Source organism: Furipterus horrens, unplaced genomic scaffold (assembly GCF_987537825.1).
Source record: "Furipterus horrens unplaced genomic scaffold, mFurHor1.1.pri manual_scaffold_13, whole genome shotgun sequence".
NCBI lineage: Eukaryota > Metazoa > Chordata > Mammalia > Chiroptera > Furipteridae > Furipterus > Furipterus horrens.
Window position 1 is genome coordinate 41,557,130 of NW_028327183.1, and position 21,197 is coordinate 41,578,326.

Here is a 21,197-nt window from a genome sequence, read left to right on the forward strand (position 1 = left end):
CTTAAGCCCACCTTGGTCCGCAAGACGCAGGGGAACAAGGGATACGAAGCCCAGGACAGAGGCCCTGCCTCCCCAGCCCCCGTACCAGACAGGGCCTGCACAGTGAGGGGCCTGTCCCGCCGCTGACCGCAGAAGGCAGCAATGAGGCTTCGGTCCGACTGCACCACACCAGTGTCCAGGAAGCGTGGGAAGCCGTCGAAGGCCAGCACATAGCTCAGCTGGAGGAGTGCAGAGCTGAAGATTAGGGGATGAGGAGGACGACAAGGAGGGACGCTTGGGGTCTGGGAGGAGGAGTTCAAGAGGAGAGGGCAATGTGGGACAGGGAAATGGGCTGTTTGAGCATCCTGGGCAGCCTGTCAAACCGTGGCCTAGAGGCCACCATTCCTCCTCCTGTGTTGAGAGCAGACATGGCTAATCAATCAGGTACTCTCACTGGAGTCTTTCTCAATATACAGCTCCTGGAGGCCACCACCAGTTGGCCAGAGTTGGCGCACACAGTATAAATATTTACCATGCCTGGACTGAGGAAAAAAAGTTTGAGGATCTGGGGACTAGAGATTTGGAGTCCAGGAAACCGCAAATGATCTGGGAAATGGGAAGGTCTATGGCCTTAGAAATGAAGGGCTGGGGGTCAAAGGATTATGAGTTTGGGGTCTGAAGGATAAAAAAATGGGGACATCGGGGTCAGGGTCTGAGGAGTCCAACTGGGTGAGAGAGACATGGGTCTGAACCCTAGTGCCCTTGGAGCTCACCGTGCAGGGGGTGCTGCTGTCGGGGGAGAAGGTGAGGGTGAGTGGGGGACAGAGGGTCCCAGGAGCACATGGCTGTAGCACCTCCGTGGCCGAGACAACCCACACACAATACGACAGGCCTGGCCCGGCTCTTGCTGCCCCACCACCTGGAGGCAGCAGCCCCCCAACCCGGCGTGAGCCCAGTGCCACGGAGGACACGTTGGTGAGGAGGGCGCGACCCCCACACTCCCGGAAGCAGGAGCCACCGGCCCTGGGAGACAGAGGAAAACCAGTGTCAGACCAGTCCCACCCCATCCCACATTGTCCCCAACCCCCTACCCTACCTGTCTGGCCCCTGGCTCACCGGGGGTCCCCATAGTAGCCAGGGGAGCAGAGCTGGCAGTGGGCACCCTCAGTGTGGTCCTGGCAGAAGCAGAGCCCGCTGAGGTTGTCACAGTGGCCGCGGCGTGGGTCCCCGTGCCCATTGCACTGACAGGGTCGGCAGCCGCCCGAGCCCGTGGCGTTGCCAAAGCTGCCGGGCCGGCAGCGTTCACAGCGCTCCCCCCAGGTCCAGTCTGCAGAAGCCCCAGCAGGCAGGATGCAGTAAGGAAGGGGTCTGCCCAGCTGGCCCAGCTGATCCCTGACCTCACCTGGCTGCTTCAAAGAAGGGTGGCCACGGCCGACTAGGGAGAATAGCAAGGCCCAAGAGGGGGTACTAAAGCCCCACCAAAGATATGGGTGCCACAGTAGCCTGTCTGCGGTCAGGAGCAAGCAATGGAGCAGAGGGACCTGGAGCTGGGTGAGGGGACACTGAAGCCCACGTGGAAAAAAGGAAACTGGAACCCTGAGGAGGTTCTCTTGAGGCCAGCCCAGGGGCATCGAGGAGAAGGGCAGCTCACCCTGGCACTCATCACAGAAGCCGGGCCCCCGTTTGCGGCAGTAGCTGTGGAAGTTGCAGCCACAGTCTCGGGAGCAGCGGGGAGCAGGCGGTCCTGGAGCAGGCGTGGGCAGGGGCAGATCGGATGTCCAGCCCAGGTCACACACGCAGGTGAAGTCAGGGGGGCCACTGCACACACCATGGCCGCAGTCCTCCAGGCACCTGAGGGGCCGTGGCAAGGGTGGGGGAAGGGCTGGGCAGGCCCAGACTCCCCAAGGCATCCCTGTCACCCCACTCCACTCCATCATCTCCATGGCAACACCATCACAAGCTACTGCCTGGTCCACCAGTCCTAGACCACATGGGTGGCCCTGTCTCCAAGGTAACCTCAACACACATGGTAATTCCTATCTCTATAGCAACCACACATCACCACTAGTGACCTGTCTTCTATGAAAACCCCTTTTCAACTTGGTCCTCCTCCATCTCCATGGCAACTCTGAAGACTATGTCCCACAGTCCATGGGTGACCCATCCCCACAGTAACTAGTATTATGCTGGGGACCCTGTCATTGTAATGAGGGCCTAGTCTGCACGGTAAAAACCTGAGGTTCACTGGGGATGCTGGTTCCACAGGAGGGATTCCAGCACCATGATCACTTCCTCCCTCCATCTTTAAACATCCCAGCCCTGGGGCAACATCGTGTGGAAAGCCATGTCCCACTCACGTGCGGTTGCAGTACGAGATGCCATCTCCCTGGTAGCCCCGCTGGCAGTGACACTCGTAGCTGAGAGGTGTGTTCAAGCAGGTGGCCCGCAGGTGGCACCGTGCCAGGCCCAGGCGACACTCATCCACGTCCGGACAGCGGGCATATGCCCAGCGGGCAGGGAGGGCCACAGACAGCCCCAGACCCTCCCCTACCCACAGGGAGCAGTTACCCCCACCCAGGGGCCCTGAGAAGTCCCCCTGGAGGCACCTGACCAGGGGGAGATTGAAAAAGGTGGTGGAGTGGGGGAAGATGATGGAACAGTGATAGGAGGAGAGAAGACCAATCAGAGAGAGAGACACAGAAGTATGAATATGGAGAGAAACAGGAGAAATGGAAGTGACAGAGAGAAACCAAGAGAAGTCAAACCAAACAAATTTGAAAGACAGAAGGGAGACAGCAACAGAGATACAGTGAAAGGGAGAGAGAAGGAGACACAGAAACAGAAAATGAAGAACAAAGAAACAGACGGTGAAAGAAAACAAATCACAGAAACAGGGAAAGAGTGCAGAGAGAGAAGAAAGAAACTAGGGGCAGTGGGGAGGGGAAGAAACAGGTGATGGTAAGGAAAAGGCAGAGGCGGAGAAACAGAGCAGCCATTAGAATCGCAGCCGGGGAGAGCTACCCACCCCATCCCATCCACCCTCTGCCCTGCTGCCCAGGCCTCACCGTCCCAGCGTGGGGTTGTCCTCATTGCCGCACCAGCCACACTCATGGCTCTGCAGACACTCGTGACAGGTCAGGAATCGGTCACAGCTCCGGCACTGTGGCTCTGAGTGCACGCTGCAGGACAGCAGGCGTGGGGGGTGTCAGAGCCCCCCACCTCCGCCTGTCTCCACCTTCCCCTCTGTGACTACCCTGACCGCACCTGTCGTCCCAGCCTCGGCAGCCCCCATATGGGTACCGGGCCAGGTAGGCAGCAAACAGAAAGCAGGTGTGAGTGGACTGGCACCAGGCACACTGGCTGGAGTTGGCCAGGCAGTCGTCACAGGTCAGGCGCCTGGGGGTGAGGAGTAGGGACAGGGTCACACTATGGCTGGTCTCTACACCCCCACACACACCTGCTCCCTGGGCCCAGAGCGGCTCACTGGCTGCAGAGTGGGGGACACTCCTCCGGGCTCTTCAGGGCACCCCGACCCCGGCCCCGCCGGCTGCACGCCGCATCCCCTTTGCGGTTGGTGCTCTGATGCCATTCACAGAAGGGGTCCTGGGGGGTTGGGGAAGAGCCAGTTTAGCCCTATCTCTTGGGCTCCCAGTGCCCTGCCTCCCTCACCGGCTCCACCCCTAAGACCACCCCTCCAAACCCCCTTTCCTCCCCAACTGCCTGCCTCTCAAGACTTCCCATTTCAGCCAACAACATCCACGGCTTCTGCCTGACCAGCACCCACTCCCTTTTTGGGCACTAGCACCCCTTGGATGGTCAAGGTGAGGCTGATTCAATCCTGGCCTCAATGACTGGTCCTAGAGTTGGCACAAGACCCAACCAGAGCAAGCAAAATGCACTTTTGGGACCTCTGTTGGCCTGGGGGAGCGGTGAGTGGGGTGGGGACAGAAAGGTGCTCTCTTTCCGCTTGGCTGAGTGGGGCAATGCAAGTCCGGAGCCCTGTGGCTCCCTTGCCACTCCCAAGCAATGATCCTCCAGGGAAAACAGTGTGAACTGCTGGAGGTCGCAGGCCTGAAGACCTACTCTTGGTCTCTGCAGCCTGAGCCCATAAATGTTCCTCTGGTGAAGAGGCACCAAGATGGGTTTTCTGGCCCCTACGACAGGGAAAGCCCTGACTGCCAGAAGCCCTCTCCAGCCCTCTCCTCTGCTCCCCACCTGGCTCTCTCTCGCCTGCAGGTCAGTCAGTGGCCCAGCTCTCTCTCCCTATGGGGCCCCTTGTCTGCCCATGTCAGCCCTGGAGGCCGTCCCTCTTCTCTAGACCCCTGCTTTGGCTGCCTCCAACTTGAAAATGCCCCTCTGCAGCCTGGCAGGCACCTGGGTGCAGGCGTGGCAGTCACGATGCTCCTCACAGAGTGGGCAGAGGGCCGGCACCAGCACGAGCAGGGACCCGCTGGCCCCGCTGTCCCCGCAGTGGGCCCCACTCTGGCGCAGGTGGCAGGTGGCGCTGGTCAGGCACCAGCCGCAGCCCTGGTCTGCCAGGCAGCCCAGGCAAGAGGAGTAGGAGGCGCAGGCCGCTGAGCGGTAAGGTTCCAGGAAAAAGAATGAGATCTCCTGGGGGAGGGGGCATAGGAGGTCAGGGGTCCATGCTCCAAGTTGATGGTCAGGAGTCAAGGTTTGGGGTAGGGGTCAGAGTTTGGAGCCAAAGACTTAAGTGTTTAGAGACAAGGTTGAGAACTCAGGCATGTGCAAGGGCAGGATTTAGGCCATCAGCAGACAAAAGGGAATCAGGGTTTGAAACAATCTAAAGATTAGAGGTCAAAGTACAGAGGGCAGAAGTCAGGGGCAGGGGGGTCAGGGCAGGAGAAGGTAGAGATGTGGGCAGGAGTTGGAATACCATATCAGATCAGGGCCTGGGGGTCTGAGTGGGGTCTGGAGGGTGCGAGGTGAGTCCAGAGTTCAGAAGCCAAGGTTTGCGGCCTGGGGTTCAGAAATCCCAGGGGATCTAAGGCCCCGGGCCTGAGTACTCACGCTGCCACCAGGCACGCCAGTCCGGTCCCACAGCAATGTGAGCTCGCTGTGCCCAGGGCCTGCAGAGCCGTTGAGCTGGCCCCGGATCTCCACCGCGTACTTGTGGCCCCGGCCAGGCAGCGGGAAGAGACGCGCAGACCCTGGGCGCTGTAGCCGCCTTGTCTCTTTCTCTTGCTGAGCCACCCAGCGCCCCACCTCCTCCTAGGACAGGGGTGAGGACAGAGAGGGGCCTCAGGACTTCCCACAGCCTGCGACCCCTGAAACCTCTGACGGCTTCAAACCCACCCTGCAGCCTCCTCCTCCTGGGAAAACGAGGGGCACCTCAGGGTTCCTTAGACTGAGAACCCCCAAGCACCCCCAAAGCCACCAGTGACCCTCCTCCTCCTCCTCAGGGGACTCTGACTTGCTAAAACAGACCTTCCTCACTTTCTTCCAAATCTCCCCCAGAGTGTGTTCTCAGAGCACCCCAGGGCCCTCTCCCCACTAAGGACACGTCTTCTGCCTCCGATTTCTCCCCAGTCCTCCCTGCACACACCCCCTGCCCCTGGACTGCCCGTAAGCAGCCCTCTGCGTGCCCCAGGCACCCTCACCATGTTCTCCGTGTCGGGGCCACGGGCCATCCGGGCCAGGACGTGCAGGCGCTGGGCCCGGGCCCACACGGCCACATCCTCAGCGCCTGGCCCACCAGGCCCGCCTGGAAGCAGTGGGTGAATGAAGCCACGGTAGACCAGAGATACGTCGGTCTCTGGGCTGGGCGTCAGGGTGATGGTCGTGCTGCGGACAATCGAGACCTGTGCAGGCCGGGGAGGGGGTGTGCATGAGTGCCTCTCTGCACGGCCCCATCCCCCTCAGGCGCATCAGAGCAGGGCGATTCACCCTCCTTCCCTGCGTTATGGAAGGAAAGGCTGAGGCCAGGGGGAGGAGAGGCCACCCGCCCAGGGTCCTCTGGGAGAAGAGTCGGGTTGCCAACTCAGAAAACAAACAACAGGGTCCCAGTCCTGCTCATCCCCACCTCTCACGAGATATCCGGATCCTCTTCCCAAACACCCCACCATTCCATCTAAGCCCTCAGGAGTCCAGATCAAAAAAATGAAATAACATCACTTCACTACGGGGTTTGGAAAGCTTCCATGTGCCAGGGTGTCGCACCCCCACTCCATGGGGACAGAAAACTCCTGTGCTCAGAACCCTCTGGACCTCACCCTCTGTACCATAGTCTCTGTTATATATCAACCAAGTACATAAGGTTTTTGAAAAAAAGGAGATTCCAGACACAATAGTTAAAGTGATGGACATATGACATGATTTATTGCTTGTATGTGTTTTGGTAATTGCCAGTGAATGGGATAAGCCAAGCGTTCATTGTGGGAGACCGTTTAAATAAACAACAGTCCTGCGGCATATTTCCTAAGTTCTCTAATGGGAAGGTTGTCGGGAAGTGTTAAGAAAAAATGGAAGTGGTGATGTAGTGTGGATAGTATACTACTGTTTGTGCAAGAAAGAAAAATGATTAAAAGTCACATTTACTTGTATTGGAATAAGGAGACCCTGGAAGGATATAAAAGAAATCCAAAGAGATTTGGGAAGAAGGAGGGTGGTCCTGAGTTGGGGATAATGGGGGCCATCTTCCCACACAAAGGAGCTGAGGGGTAGGGTGGATGGGAGAGACTTTTCACTCAACAACTTTTTACATCACTGTGGTTTTGGAACTATGGGACTATATCACCTGTTCTAAAAATCAATAAGGAGCTTCTATAAGAAAACAGTTTGGTAGTTCTTCAATAAGTTAAACAGATAATTACCATATGATCTAACAATTCTGCTGCTAGATACATACCCAAAAAGAGTTGGAAACAGGTGTTTAAACAAAAACTTGTGCATGAATGTTCATAGCAGTTCTATTCACAATAGTAAAAAGGTGGAAACAACCCAGATGTTTATCGGCTGCTGAGTGGATAGGGCAGAGCCATACAATGGAAGAGCATCAGCCATAAAAAGGGATGAAGTTCTGACGCATGCAACAGCAGGGATGAGCCTCAAAGCCATTCTGCTCAGTAAAAGAAGCCAGTCACAAAAGGCCACATATTGTATGAGCCCCTTTATATAACATACCTACAGCTAGTAAATACAGAGACAGAAAACAGATGAGTGCTGGCCAGGGGCCAGGGGAGAGGGGAATGGAGTGATTACTTAATGCTACCCTTTGGGGTGATAAAAATGTTCTGGACCTAGATAGTGGTGACGGTTGCACAATATTGTGAATGTGCTAAATGTCACCAATGGTAAATTTTATGTTATACATATTTTACCATAATTTGAAAGAATGTTTTTAGCTCAATAAGGAAAATCTGACCCTTGAATGTAAAGACCTATGGGGTAAACACAAGTGATAAAAATCCACTTGGAAAACAAAAAGCCTAGGACCAGCCCTTCAACAGGCCACACTGGGCCCCTCCCCCAGCTCCCCACCTTGTCAGGCTGGGAGGCGTTGGGCGGCTGCTGGAAGGTGAGCAGGTGTAGGCCAGGCAGGAAGCTCTGGGTGATGCAGGCCTCCAGGGACGTGACAAAGACAGGTGTGGGCCCCCACCAGCCCACAGTGCCTGAGATCTGCTCTCCTCGGCAGCGGGCCTGCTCTGTGAGGACCAGAAGGTGGGGGGTGGGGGTCAGTGTGGGGGACAGCACTCCCCTCTCCCACACTGCCACTGGCCACTCACCAGGCCGGGGGAGGCAGCTCTCATTGTGCACACACCAGCCCAGGGCCCCGGGCCCACGGGGCGGAGCTGCAGGGCTGCTGAAGGCCAGGCAGGCCTGGCAGTCACCCAGGAGGCGCCCCAGGCCCAGGCAGCTGGCAGCGGGACACTGCAAGGAAGGAAGGGGACGGGGGTCAGTGTTCACTGGGGCTCAAGGGATCTGGAAAGGGTTATGAATTCCAGAGTTTAGGTAGAAGGGGTCAGGAAACTGGAGAAGAGAATTAAAAGCCAATTTGAATGAGGAAAGATCAAGAGGACAGAGCCTGGGAATCTGGGTACAGGTAAGCTGAAAAGGCTCTGAGAGAAGTTTAAATTGAAGTTCAGGGGTCAGCAATTAGGAATCAGCGAGGCTGATGTCAGGTATGAAAACAAGTCTCCCCATGTCGGGGAGAGTCCTTCTCCACGTGGTTTCAGCAGGGAAGACACTGAGGGCCGGTCTCTGTGCTACGGGGCAGTGCCAGGACAGCCACTCACAGCCCCAGAGGGAGTCCCAGGAGGCAGTGCAGCTTGGCAGGCCCCCTGACACCAACTGCATTCAGGGTCTCGAGAGCAGACACTGGGATCCGTGTACATGGAACAATAGTCCAAGTGATACTGTAGAGAGATGGGGGTGTACGAGGGGGCTCCTCAGATAGGGGCCTGCTTCCCATATTCCCATTCATCTCAATTATCCCAGGGAACCCCGACTGCTCAGCACCCTGAGGACACTGCTCCTCTGCCCTCAGCCCCAGGGACCTCCATGCCTCCTCCCCTAAACCTGGCAACCACCATCTCTCCTCTCATGGCCCTAGGGACTCCCACTACTTATCCCAAGGACCCCCAACTTTCTCCCTCATCTGTGGGAACCATGCAACCCACTCCCCAGCCACCCTCTCCCTATCACCTCAATACTCACATCCGGGGCAGGTGCCTGGAACACAAAGGGGGGCACCTTGTAGGCCATCAAATCCCCACGGGGCCGGCCACTGTACCCACCAGCCACTAACAGGACACTGCCACCAAGCACAGCTGCCACATGTGAGTAACGACCACTGGGAGGTGCTGCTCGGCCTAGAAGAATACAGACCCCAAGGACATGGGACCCCCAAGCCCCCTCCCACCTTTGTGGCTCCACTACCCAAATGACTACACCTGGCTCTCCTAAGCCTTGGTCCAGACTCCTAGCTCCTGCTTCAACCCACTTGCCCACAGAAACCCTCCCAGCCTGCCTGGCCCTGCACCAGCTCTAGTCCTTTCTTTCCTGGGGCTCCCACACCCTACCCAAGTCGCCTTTCAGACACAGCATGATCTTCGGGTTAGAAAAACTTGGGTTTAAATCCTGGGTTTAACATTTACTTGAGTTCGAATCATGGATCAACTACTGACTAGTGGTGGAGCCTTGGGCAAGAGACTGGACTTCTCTGAGTTTTGGTTCCCTCCTCTATAAAAGGAACCATTACCCTATCCTTGGGGAGCCGCTTGGCTCTCACCTGTTTTTGTCTGCCTGGCATTAGCCTCCCTTCTGGTGACAGCCTCTGATTTTTCCCTGGAAAACAACCTTCTCCTTCTCCCAGTCCACAAGGCTCAAGTCAAGCCATCCCTACTGCTGGCAGAAGTGGGGCTTTAGCCCAGGCCTATCAGTGTCAGTGACTAGTTCAGAGACGTAATTCAATTCCTACAATTCTTGGGAAAAAACTCTCTTCCCTGTGGGCATTTTAAAGGGGTAAAATATCACCCCAGAGCTGCTGGTGACCAGCTACAAAAGGCAAGCCTGCCAGACACTGAAGTAAACCCAGCCAAGACTTGAATAGAGAAATGGTTGATGCCATCATGTGAGCACCTGGATCCAGCCCAACCTGAAGCCTGAGGCTTTCACTCAAATTAGCCAAGAAATTCTCCCTTTTGCTTAAGCTAGTTGGGTTGGATTTCTGTCACACCCTGGCTGGTGTGGCTCAGTGAATTGAGTGCCAGCCTGCGGACCAAAAGGTCACAGGTTTGATTCCCAGTCAGGGCACATGCCTGGGTTATGGGCCAGGTGCCCAGTTGGGGACGTGTGAGAGGCAACTAATAGATGTATCCCTCACACATCTGTTTTTCTCCCTCTCCTACTCCCTCCCTTCCCTTCTCTCTAAAAATAAATAAAATCTTTAAAAAACAAAATAAGAGTCCTGACCGACAGGAAAGTGGTGACTGGTGACTCCCCCACCTTCTTACTGAACCTGGATACTCTGTAAGCACATGGGACCTGACCCAGGGAGTCATAAACTACAGAGGAGGAAGAGGCCTCCAGAAACCTCACACTCTTGCCTGTCCAGTGAAGGGGCCAGAAAGAGGGACAGGGACAGGCTGGGGAGTCCTAGATTGGAGCTCTCGAATGTCAGGCCCAGGCTTTATTGCTAATGGCAGCACAAGATTCCTTGGGGGCCCTTTCTCTTAAGTGTCCACCCCTTCCTTATGCTTGCCCTCTGTCCTCGCTCTTCTGTTCAGTATGGTGGGGAGAGCACGGGCCTCTGGGAAGTCCACTGTCCCCAGAAATGAGGTGCCCACTTTCTGTACACAAATGTTTTTGTGAGGAAGGGGGCCTGCGACTTTCCTCTGATTCCTAAAGCAGTCTCTGATCTAATGAGTCTGAAAGACTCTCCACACGCCTTTCCAGCAGGACTGTCATTGCTATTAGGAAAGACAATGTGCTGAGCCCTTCACTAGGCTGTCCTCAGCCTTCAAGCATGATCTCAATTTATTCTCACAACAGCCCAGTGGGTTAAGTCTTACTCTAATCCCCATTTCAGATGGGGAAGTTGAGGCACAGAAGTTAAATGAAGGCTTTTGTACAGATAGTTCTTTGGAGCCAGTCATCCTGGTTTTGCCACTTGCCTACACAGTGTGACCTTGAAAAAGTCACCTCTCCATGGGTATTTCCCTGGGGCAGCTGGAAACTGGCAAACCTGAACTGGAATCTCGATCTGATGCTGCCGTAACTACCTCCCATCTCCATGGCAACAACGCCCTGGTCCTGTGTGCGGCACAGGCTCGCCCCGAGACAGCTTCAAGAGGACGTCCGCTCACCCTGACAAGGACTAAGGTGGCTCCTGCCAAAGCCCAGATTCACTGTTGAGGTGGAGAGAATGACCCTCAGGAGCCCCTCAGGGAGACAAGAGGGGCCACTCACCCTCAGGGGTTCCTGGGGGGGCAAGCTCAGCCCCTGACACCCACTGATGGCAGCCCAGGTGGTAGAAGAAGATGCCATCTTCGTAGCACTTTTCCTCCTGGTAATGGGTATGCACGTTGCCCCCTGGGAAGGGAGGAAAGGGGCACAGCTGGCAAGCCTGGGGGAGGTGGGGTCACCCACGCAAGGAGCCTCAGCTCAGGGTTGGCTTGGGCCCCTGGCAGGCAGGCAGGGAGCCTCCTCACCATAGACCACCATGTAGTTGCCCAGGACACTGGCTGTGTGGAAGGCTCGCTCCCGCGGACCCTGAAGCCCATCCCGGGCCTTCAGGGTTGTCCACACACGTCGATCCACATGGAACAGCTCAGTAGAATTCACCCGCACAGAGAACCTATGGCGAAAGGCAGAGGAAGGGCTCAGGGAAGGAGAGCTCTCTCCCTCCTCTGTGCTGTTACAGTTGTGTGATCACTCAGGGTTGAGACCAGCTGTGATGGGGTTTATGTCCCCTCAGAACTAGAAGCTCCTGCGGGCAGGACCTGGGTAGGGCTCATATCTGGGTTCCCTGCATAATCTAGCCAGGGCTGGGCACCATGCAGGAGCTGGCGGAATGAACAGACAGTGGATATGCGTGGAGAAGCAAATGACCAAGAAATTGAGTGGGTGAACGAATGAGTGAATAAATGAATGAGTGAATAAATGAAGGAAGGGCGACTGAATGACTACGGGAGTCTGCCAGTGGGCAAAGACCACTGAAGACTAAAGGCCCAGGGGTTGGGCCAGGCCTGGCTCTGCAGAGCAGAGGTTATGGGGCAGGTCACTCACCGGGCAGTGGAGGGCCGGTGTCCACCGTGAACCAGTAGGGCTCGAGATAGGGCATGGAACACCATGGAGTGGCCAGTGGCAGCAGGGGGTCGCCCCCCAGCTGGAATCACCTGCTCCCAATAGCCCCCACTGGTGCTGTCAAGGCGGAAACGGAAGAGGCCAGAGGAGAAGAGGTCGTGCTGGGTGCGGCCACCAGACACATAAAGCCAGATGTCGTCCACGAGGGCAGCTGCGTGACCTGCCAGGCCTGGCGGCCCTGAGGAGCTAGAAGCAGGTGGTGCCAGTTGCTCCCAGTGGCCCCCGCCCAGCGGGCTAAAGGCCCACACGTCGCTAGTGAGGGAGCCATCGGCCAGCTCACCGCCCATCAACACCAGGGAGCCGGCCCAGGCCACAGCCACATGGGAGTGACGGGCAGCCTGTGAGGAAGAGACCAAGAAACAGAGATGGAGAGAGAAACAGATGGTGACACACGGGATGACAGAGAGAGAGACAGACACAGACACAGAGATGCAGACGGAGAAAGACAGAGACACAGAAAGACAGACAGACGGTGAGACAAAGGGAGGCATGCAAAGAGAGAAGAGAGAGACCCAGAGAGACAGACACATGTGAATATGAGCAGAGGGGAGACAGAGAAACACATAAAGAGGGCGGAGTCACGGAGACAGAATTAGAAGGAGAAATGAGAAAAAAACAGAGACATAGAGATACAATCCAGAGAGAAGGAGATACAAGGACCAAGAATCAGAGATAAAAACAGGGATGGACAGAGAGACAAGAGACACCCAGAAAGATAAGTTGCAGAAAGGGATATAAAGCAAGACAAAAGAAAATCTGACAGCAGAAATGAAGAAGCAGGTGCTCCTTTATCAAGCTGCAGGCTGGGGGAACTACGGGGAGAAGAGGTGGCTTCGGGGGGCCCTTGCCGGGACTGAGAGAGTGGGCGGGTGCCTCCAGGCAGGGCAGAGGCGGGGTCCATACCGGGGCAGGACTCAGGTCCCAGCGCTCCCAGGTGTTGGCAGAGAAGTTATACAGCACGAGGTCACCCAAGGCACTGTTGAGGTCCTGGCCTGTGGAAGGTGGATGGTCTCAAGCCCTGGCCACGGGCTGCCAGGGCTCCAGACTCCAGACGCACGCGCCATCTGCTCACCTCCAAAAACGGCCAACAGTCCTGGTGGGGACAGGAAGGCACCAGCCGCCCCGACACGGGCAGAGAAGGCAGGGTCCCCAGCACTCACGTTGTGCCACCAGCCAGCCCCCTGGTTCTCCCACAGGTGCAGGTCACAGGCACGTCCCAAGAAGCCAGGCTCACATCGGCACGGTCCTAGGGGCTGGGGGGAAGGGGACACAGGCAGGGGATAGAGACAGAGGAGACAGAGGAAAAGAGAGAGAGCCAGAGTGAGACACATGGGGCAGAAAGGGAGAAGGAGAGAGAAGAGCAGGGAAGGAGAGAATGGGAAAAAAAATAAAAAGAGACAGAGAGGCAAAGGGAGAGACACAGAAACAGGAAGAAGACAAACCAATAAGAGGAAGAAGGGGACACAGATACACAGCCAGAGAAGGCAAAGAGGTGGAGAAAAGAAGACAGACCAAGAAAAAAAGAGAAAGACCAGAGAGAAAAAGGAGGACAGACAGAAAACAGACTGGCAAAGCAAGACAGAGCAGTCCGAGACAGAGACGGCACGGTCCATGTCAGGCTGAGCTAGAAGAGCTCAGATCTGGGGAGGTCAAAGCAGGGAGGGCTCAAGGCGTGATCCAGCCCCCAAGATGGATATGCAGGCCTTAGGGCCAAAGACAGAGGCTGAAAGTCAAAGTCCTGGCTCAGGACCCAAACTGCAAGGCCAGACAGAGTAGCTGGGTGGGTGTATGGAGTCAGGCCTGGCAGGGGGAAGCAGTGGGGGTTCACAGGTGAGCGGTGCATTGTAGGTGAGAACAGGAGTGGACTCAGGCAGGGGAGGGGCTCCAGGTAGAGGTGGGGTGGGGTTGGAGTTATAGGTAGGGTGGTACCTGGAATGAGAGGGCAGTACTGTGGATGAAAGCAGGGCCTCTCATGGCAGAGGGTGGGGTGTCAGGGGGAGTCAGACAAGGGCAGAGGTAGATCCAGAAATTGGGAATAGCAAGTGTGGACACAGGGGGACACAGTTGGGGGCTGGCTCACCGAGGCGCAGGAGCCATGGCTGCCACAGTAGACTGAGCACTCCTGCAGGCCACAGTCAGGGCCCCCCCAACCTGGCTCACAGGCACACACCCCGGAGGGCCGGCACTGCCCTCGGTTGCGGCAGCCTCCGGGGCACAGGGAGAAGCGGAAAGAGGCGTTGAAGCCCAGCAGGTTGTAGTTAGCATCGCTGAAGAGGTGCAGTAGCATCTGTAGGCACAGGTGGGCAGGGTTCAGGGACCTGACTGGGAGGTGGTCCACTCCTGTCCTACCCCTGTCCTGGATGTCCCCACTTCCTTCCTTCGTTTCTCTCCACCTTTCTCTGTCCCTGTGTCCTTTTGTCTGATGCCATGTCCCTCCTGCTATCTCTCTCTCCCTCCCTGGGTGCATCTGCCCCCTGGCCCCACACTGCACTGAGATCCTCCAGCCACAGCCCACAGCCCAGCCCCACCAACCTTGCCTGAGGAAGCCTCAATGGGTGGGGGCCGGGTGCTCCCACTCAGACTGGCAAGCAGGGGCCCTCGGGGGGAGTCGCCATCATACACAAACAGGTAGTCATACGTGCACTCCGTGTCAAGGAAAAGGAAGTCCAGTAGGATCCGGTGCTGGGGGCTCGGCGCTGGGCGGTGAAAACAGAGGGGTCAGGCTCTGATGTGGACCCTCTCCCCACACCTCCATGCAGACCACCCACAAATACCAACCCCCTGCTCCGCATAATGAGAAGGTCCAAAGATGAGTCCTATCTGGGCCCTGCCTTGGAGGGGCTTCTGGTCTCAGAGCCCAGGGCGGTCAGAGCTCAGGCAAGGAATTACAGTATCAGCCTTGGAAAGTCTCCTGAGATCAGGCTGAACATCCCCCACTGTTCAGATGGGAGAACAGACCTGCTGAGAGAGGAAGCCCATTCCAGTGATCAGACAGGACTGTTCCATTTACTCTTGAGCTTCAGACACTCCCAGGCCTGGCGCCTCTGTGAGGGTCCCCCGTTCCAGATGGAATAGAGCTCTGAGGGAAGAGGCTCCTTCTCCCTGGACAAAGGCTGAACCTTAGGGCACTGCAGCTGCTCTCTGCCCCAGCCAGGGTCTCACCTCCCTGTTTATTGTGGTACCTCAGGGCACAGACTCTGGAGCCAGACTGCCAGGGCTCAAATCTTAGCTCTGTCACTTACTAGCTACAAGCTGTCTGACCTAGAGCAAGTCACCTAACCTGTCTGGATCTGTTTCTTCTTCTGTAAAGTGAGGGTATAATGATATTGTGATGGATTCACACTTCTTGGCCACTCCTCCCATTGAGAGGTGAGGGCTAAGCCCTGCCCCTTGTATCTGGGAAGAGCCTCAGAGACTAGCTTGACCAATAATAAAAAGCAGCAGAAGTGACATTCTGGGACTTCTGAGGCTAGATCCGAGGAAGCTTTGCAGCTTTTACCCAGGCTGTGTAGAATTCTCCTTCTCCGAACACAGCTGTCACACCAAGAAAAGCCAAAGCCACATGAAGGAGCCACATGTAGGCATCTCAGCTAACAGCCAGCATCATCTGCCAGCCCTGAGCGGGAGCCTTCTTGAATGTCCAGCCCAGGTGAGGGTTCAGATGACTGCAGCCCCAGCTGACACATGACTGCGCCTGTGTGAGAGGCGATAATGCACATCAAGTGCTTAACGGGTCCAGCACTTCCTAAGTGCCTCTATTCCTAGCTCTGTTACTATTTTTGCTCTCTGCCAGGTCCTGGTTCTGGAAGGTTCTCTCATCCCACATGTCATTCTAAGGGTTCAGGGAAGTCTGGGCTAGTGAAACTAGCCCTGGATTCCACCTCTGATCCTGACCTGCTGGAAGACCTGGGACCAGCTGGTCCCCGTGCCCCTGGGTAGACTAATCTACATACCAGAGATGCTCACCAAGCACTCACTTGCTGTGTGATCTTAGGACACTGTCATGGGCTCTCTGAGCCTGTTTCCTTCATGCAGAATGGGGACAAGTCTTCCCATCCGCTAAGGTTGGTGTAGAGATCTGAGATGGTAACTCTAATGTGCCAGCCCAGACCTCGTCCTCTCACCAGAACCACTGATCAACCTCCTTCCTGGCCTCCCAGCCTCCCATCTTGCCCTGACATGGATCCCTGAGTGATCTTCCCAAGGTGACATCTGGCCCTGGCCTTCCCCTGCTCAAAATCCCTCCATGACTCCCACCATCCCCAGGAGAAAATCTAACTCTCTAACATGACATTTGAAGTCTTACCTTGTCTCACATCACCCCACTGTTTGCAGCTCTACCAGGAGTTGGGCCTTTTCACATGCTTCTCCTTTTGTCTGGAGCACATTCCCCCTTCCTGACAGCAAGCTTCCCCATCTCCTCTAGGAAGCCTTCCCTGATACCCCCTGGCTGGGTTAGGTATCCTTGTTAGGGGTTCTCACTTCCTGTGGTAACCTTCATTCTTCTGGGTCAGGACCATCTGTGTCCACGTCTGTCTCCCCTGCAACCTGGGAGGCTCACAGGGCAGGGCCTAGGCCTGACTCACCGAGGGGTCCCTCCCCAACATTGCCTAGCACAGAGCCTGGCACTGAGCAAGGGCTCAGGAAATTCTGGATGAAGGAATGAGGAAATCCACAGAAGACAATACTGAAATTGGCAGCTCTCCCTCAGGCTCTGACCAGAGCCCCGGAGAACATCACAACAGACCCCCAGCCATGGTCTGGAGAACGCAGAAGAACCATTCAGCCAGACCAGACAAGAACTCCCAGTCTTATCAGCCTCAACCAAACTATAAAGCTTAAAACAAGTACATCTTTGATAAGTGCCTGCCAGAGGTAGGCTCACCACCCACTTTCCCCAAGTTCCTCCCTAAGTGTAAGGTCTCCTTTCTCCACCCAACAGGGCCCAACCCCCATGCCACCTTGAACAGAAATCCAACCACAAAACCCCTGCTTTTCAAAAGCAAAGAGCTCTTATTCATGAAGATATTATGAGGACTGGGCACAATGAAGTGTGAATATGGTACAAAATTACATGGCTCAATGGTTTATTTCTTTATTAGACAAGGGAACATGTTGATTCTTAGAGGTGATAGGCATTGGGAAGAATGGGAGATCAAGGGAGGTCTGAAAGTCTCCCAGACTCCTCCCTACCCCGACATCCAGCCAGTTGGTCCCCAAGTCTTACTGGTGAAACTTCACAAACACCCCTCAGTGCTCTCAGCACCTCTCCACTTCCTTTGTTCCTGCCCCAGTCAGAACTCATCCTCTCCTGCAAGACTAGCACACCAGGTCCCCAGTCCGCCCCCACCCAGCCTGAGAGCGAAGCCCCACTCCTGCTCAAAATCTTCCTGTGGCACCCCTTCAATCCCAAGAGCAAAGCTAAGCTGCTCGGAGTGACATTCAAGGCCCTTTTTCCCCCTGCTTCCGGTGCCCTCCTCATTTCCTGGCCAACAGACTAAACAAACCTATATATACATGGCTCCTGAGAAACAGCAAATTTTCTTTTGTTTTCATAGAGGCTGTTCCCTTTTCTCACCCAGTAAACTCCTAAGCTTGCCTCAGAACCCTACTCCAGTGGCTTCGCCTCTGTGTCCCCCAGCAGTGTCCTCTTACTCCCCTATAGATTCCTCTCCCCAACCCTGTACCTCCTGGGCACACTGTGTCCCCAACCAGGCTGGGGCTCTTCAAGGCCACAGGATGACTTATACCCCCAACACATACTTCCCATTCTGTTCTCACCTTGCAGACAGAAATGGGCCCCTAGCTGGGGACAGACACACATGCCCAAGAAACAGGCTTCATCGGTACCCCACACAACAGCCATAAATAAATAACACATAAAATATAAATTAGGTCGTTTCCTTCCCCTGTTCAAAACCCCTGCATGGCTTCCATTGCCCCAGGATAAAGGCCAAGCTCTGCAGCCCACAAAAGGAGGCCCTGCATGATCCATGCCATTGCACCTCTGGCCTTTGCCCAGGACGACCTCTGGGGGACCCCCACCTTTCCTTGGAGGCCAGCTCCTACATCCCCTGCCAAGGGACGCCTTCCTGGACTTCTCTGGCCACTAACTGCCTTTGGACTTCTCTCCCTACTGCTCCCAAGATGGTCCTGCACCCTCTGCTTTCCCTCAACCCTCCAGCTTTCATGGTTTGTCTTCTTGTGTTCTGTGTTCTAGCACACCACACTTCTACTTCCTCCAAAGCACCATACCTTGCTGTACCCAGGCGTTTGTGCAGGCTGTTCTCCTTGCCCTTCTGCTCCCTCCTACACATGCCTCTGGTCTCAGATATCGCCCAGGCTAAGTCAGACTTTTCCTCTGGGCTTCCCACTCCTTGGGGATGAATTTGTTTCCCCTACTGGACTGGGAGCCCATGAGGGTAAGGCTGGGGTCCTTGCAGAGGCTGTTCCCTCCTCCTGGACTGCTCTTCCTCCTCCTACTAGCTGATTCCTATTGGTCCTTTAGGTCTCAGCTCAGACACCTCCTCCTTTAGGAAGCCCTCTCTGCTCTCCCTGGTCCCCAGGTCAGGCATCTCCTCTGGGATCCCCCACACCTGTGGGGTTCCTGCATCACAGTACCAACCACTCTGGTCTGTCAGTGTCTATTAATGTGCTTGTCTTCCCGATTGGATCCCAAGCCTCAAGTCATCAGGGACTACTGGGACTGCCTTGGTCTCTGCTACATCCCAGTACTAAATATAACATCTAGCACATGAATGATTGAAAAAAATGTTTTTATTGAAGTACTTTAAAAATAACAGCAGTAACAATCCTAATACCATATACTGATCACTTACTATTTGCCAGGCACATTAAAAAACCTGTTCTTATGCCCTGGTTGGTGTAGCTCAGTTGGTTGGGCATCGTATGGCAAAGTGAACAGTTGCTGGTTTGGTTACCAGTCAGGGCACATGCCTGGGTTGCAGGTTCGGTCCCTAGTCAGCAGGCATGCAAGAGGCAACCAATAGATATTTCTCTCTTGCACAGATGTTTCTCTCCCTCTCTTTCTCTCTCCCTACCCCTCTCTCTAAAAATAAATAAATAAAATCTTTAAAAAAAAGAAACAAAAAACCGGTTCTCATTTCATTCCAACAACCTTAGGAGGCCAGTACTATTATTATTATTATTATTATATTTTTTATTCTTAGACCCTCTTCCATTGCTTTTAGAGGGGAAGGGACAGAGGAAGGGAGAGAGAGAGGCATGGATTGGTTCCCTCCTGTACAAGCCTGGACTGGGGATCGTAGGTGTCCAGAAGTGGGGATCAAACCTGCAACCTAGAAATATGCCCTGACCAGGAATTGAACGCTCAACTTTTCAATTACTGGAAGACGCTCTAACCAACTGGTCCACACAGGCCAGGGCTTTACTGTACTTCTTTCATCGTTTATCCCCCCTTACCCTCTTCCACGGTGGGTACTTTTATTATCTCCACTTGGGGGGAGGGGAAGCTGAACCTCAGAGAAAGAAAGCCACCTTCCCAAATTCACAAAGTTAGTAAGAAGTGAAACCCAAATATGAAGCAAGGTGAATGGGCTCACAGCCCGAATTTCTAACAATTATGCAGAATACCCATCACAGATAGAGCAAGTAACTCTCCGTCCATCTGCGTGCAGGTGCAACTCCCCCACCAGACTTCAAGACCTTGCAGGGCAGGGCCCTGCTGGGCTGCTTTTTAGAGCAAAGGGCCTGCACCACAACCGGGTTCTGGGAATGTGGTGAATGTATGAATGAGCGCACAAATGAATGAATTAGCAAATGACAGGGTGTGTGACCTACAGCACCCTACTCACCCTCGATGAGCCACTCGCAATTGCCATTGACGCTGTAGTTGCCCGCACCATCCGTCACGAAGCCTGGGGCCTCCCGCAGCACTTGCCGCTGCCCTTTGCAGTCCCCGGCGCGGGCCCCAGGGGACAGCGGCCCCAGCACGGCTAGAGACAGGGCCAGCGCGGCGGCCAGAGCCCGGCCCAGGGCCATCGCCACCTCCGCCATTGACCCTTACAGACGGCGGGGACCCTCTACCGGTGTGAGGCTCTGAATTATACCTCTATGGATGGGACATGGCCTTGTAGATCGGGGAGGTCCAGGAGTCTCAGTCCCCGCGAAGGGAACCGCCGCTGTCGACGGGCTCTGGAAGTCGAGGCGTGGGCCCTATAGACCCATGATAGGCCCTGTAAATGGGGTCGCTATAGACGGGGCCGACCCTTAGGGACCGTGGGAGTCCCTTATAGACACAGGCCCCCATAGGCTGGCTAACCCCATAAACGGAGCCCAGCAATTACAGACGCGGACCGCTGCAGGCCGAAATGGACTTTAGAGATGGGTGGGTACCCACGGGGCGAAGAGTCCTACAGCCCGGCGATGGCCTCCACAGAGGATGCAGGCCAAGCCAGGCCAGGCCGGGTAGGTCTGGGAGGGACTCCAGCCGGGGGCGGAGCTCGTCCTCTGGGGCGCGGGTCTGGACCGCAAAGAGTCACTCCCTCCCTCACCCACCTGCGCCTCCCTCCAGAGCCGGATAGGCCAGATCACAGAGTCGAGGGGACGCTCGGGCCAGAGCGACCCCAGGAAGACCGCTGGGTGGTCGAGGGGGCGGGGCCGGGCGGCCGCTGTGGGAGGACTGGGGCCGAGAGAGGAGGCGAGAAGCAGCGGAGCGGCAGGTCAGAGCGGCCCTGGGAGGACTGCGGAACACTCAAACCTACCACCTTCGAAAAGGAAGACTTCCGGAAACTTCCCCGCCCATTTGTTCCCAGACGCATGTGCAGCATCGACCTCCACGGCCAGCGAGAAAAGAGAACTGTACATGCGCAATGCTAAAATCGTAACTTACACTTAGGGTGCAGCTGGCTGACAAAGTATGCGCCACTGGAGGGCGCCTCTACCTCTGACTCGGGAAGAGAAGGTAAAAAGGAAAGAGCGATGCAGTAAGAGGACTAGATGATTCCTATCTATCTTCAATGCTCTCAGATTTGGGCCAACATAAAGGTCAGGTTATGCAGTCCTCTCCCAAAATGCCATTTCACAGACGGACACACTGACATCCCCAGCCTAGAACTGTTCTTTCTCAGCTCCGTATCTGAGCACCATCAATGTCAAAGAGGCCATCTTATAGATAAAAACTCAACGAATCTTCTTTATTTTGGCAAGAAGGGAAAACAGTCTTTCTGCCGGGGACTTGAGGGGGGCCCCCGGGATGGAGATGGGGTGGACAGAACACAGGTCCGAGGTCACAGAGATCCATGGAAAGGTTTCAGAGTCGAGACGAGCTTCACAATATCCGTCCCGGAAGCAGTGGCACGGGGTCGTGGAGTCATCTTGGAGCGTCCCATGGGCAGGGTCCCGGCGATCCTCAC

The 21,197-nt window shown here is 55.5% G+C and overlaps 1 protein-coding gene across 1 annotated transcript in view; it reads right to left on the reverse strand.

Moving 5' to 3' along the window:
- The window catches only part of MEGF8 (multiple EGF like domains 8), a 38,540-nt gene extending 17,973 nt beyond the window's left edge, over window positions 1–20,567 (reverse strand). The window contains exons 1-23 of the mRNA XM_090260086.1: window positions 19,638–20,567; window positions 14,335–14,498; window positions 13,883–14,089; window positions 12,875–13,055; window positions 12,706–12,794; window positions 11,725–12,140; window positions 11,148–11,293; window positions 10,906–11,028; window positions 8,653–8,807; window positions 8,232–8,351; window positions 7,722–7,866; window positions 7,477–7,640; window positions 5,598–5,798; window positions 5,008–5,208; window positions 4,354–4,590; window positions 3,464–3,582; window positions 3,244–3,375; window positions 3,045–3,158; window positions 2,337–2,585; window positions 1,631–1,830; window positions 1,096–1,306; window positions 753–1,002; window positions 86–218 (exon numbers count right to left, since the gene is read on the reverse strand). Coding sequence (XP_090116212.1) covers window positions 86–218; window positions 753–1,002; window positions 1,096–1,306; window positions 1,631–1,830; window positions 2,337–2,585; window positions 3,045–3,158; window positions 3,244–3,375; window positions 3,464–3,582; window positions 4,354–4,590; window positions 5,008–5,208; window positions 5,598–5,798; window positions 7,477–7,640; window positions 7,722–7,866; window positions 8,232–8,351; window positions 8,653–8,807; window positions 10,906–11,028; window positions 11,148–11,293; window positions 11,725–12,140; window positions 12,706–12,794; window positions 12,875–13,055; window positions 13,883–14,089; window positions 14,335–14,498; window positions 19,638–19,839 — 4,159 coding nt within the window. The 5' untranslated portion in view covers window positions 19,840–20,567. The remainder of the gene's footprint in view (window positions 1–85; window positions 219–752; window positions 1,003–1,095; window positions 1,307–1,630; window positions 1,831–2,336; window positions 2,586–3,044; window positions 3,159–3,243; window positions 3,376–3,463; window positions 3,583–4,353; window positions 4,591–5,007; window positions 5,209–5,597; window positions 5,799–7,476; window positions 7,641–7,721; window positions 7,867–8,231; window positions 8,352–8,652; window positions 8,808–10,905; window positions 11,029–11,147; window positions 11,294–11,724; window positions 12,141–12,705; window positions 12,795–12,874; window positions 13,056–13,882; window positions 14,090–14,334; window positions 14,499–19,637) is intronic.
- Between the last annotated feature and the right edge of the window lie 630 nt (window positions 20,568–21,197).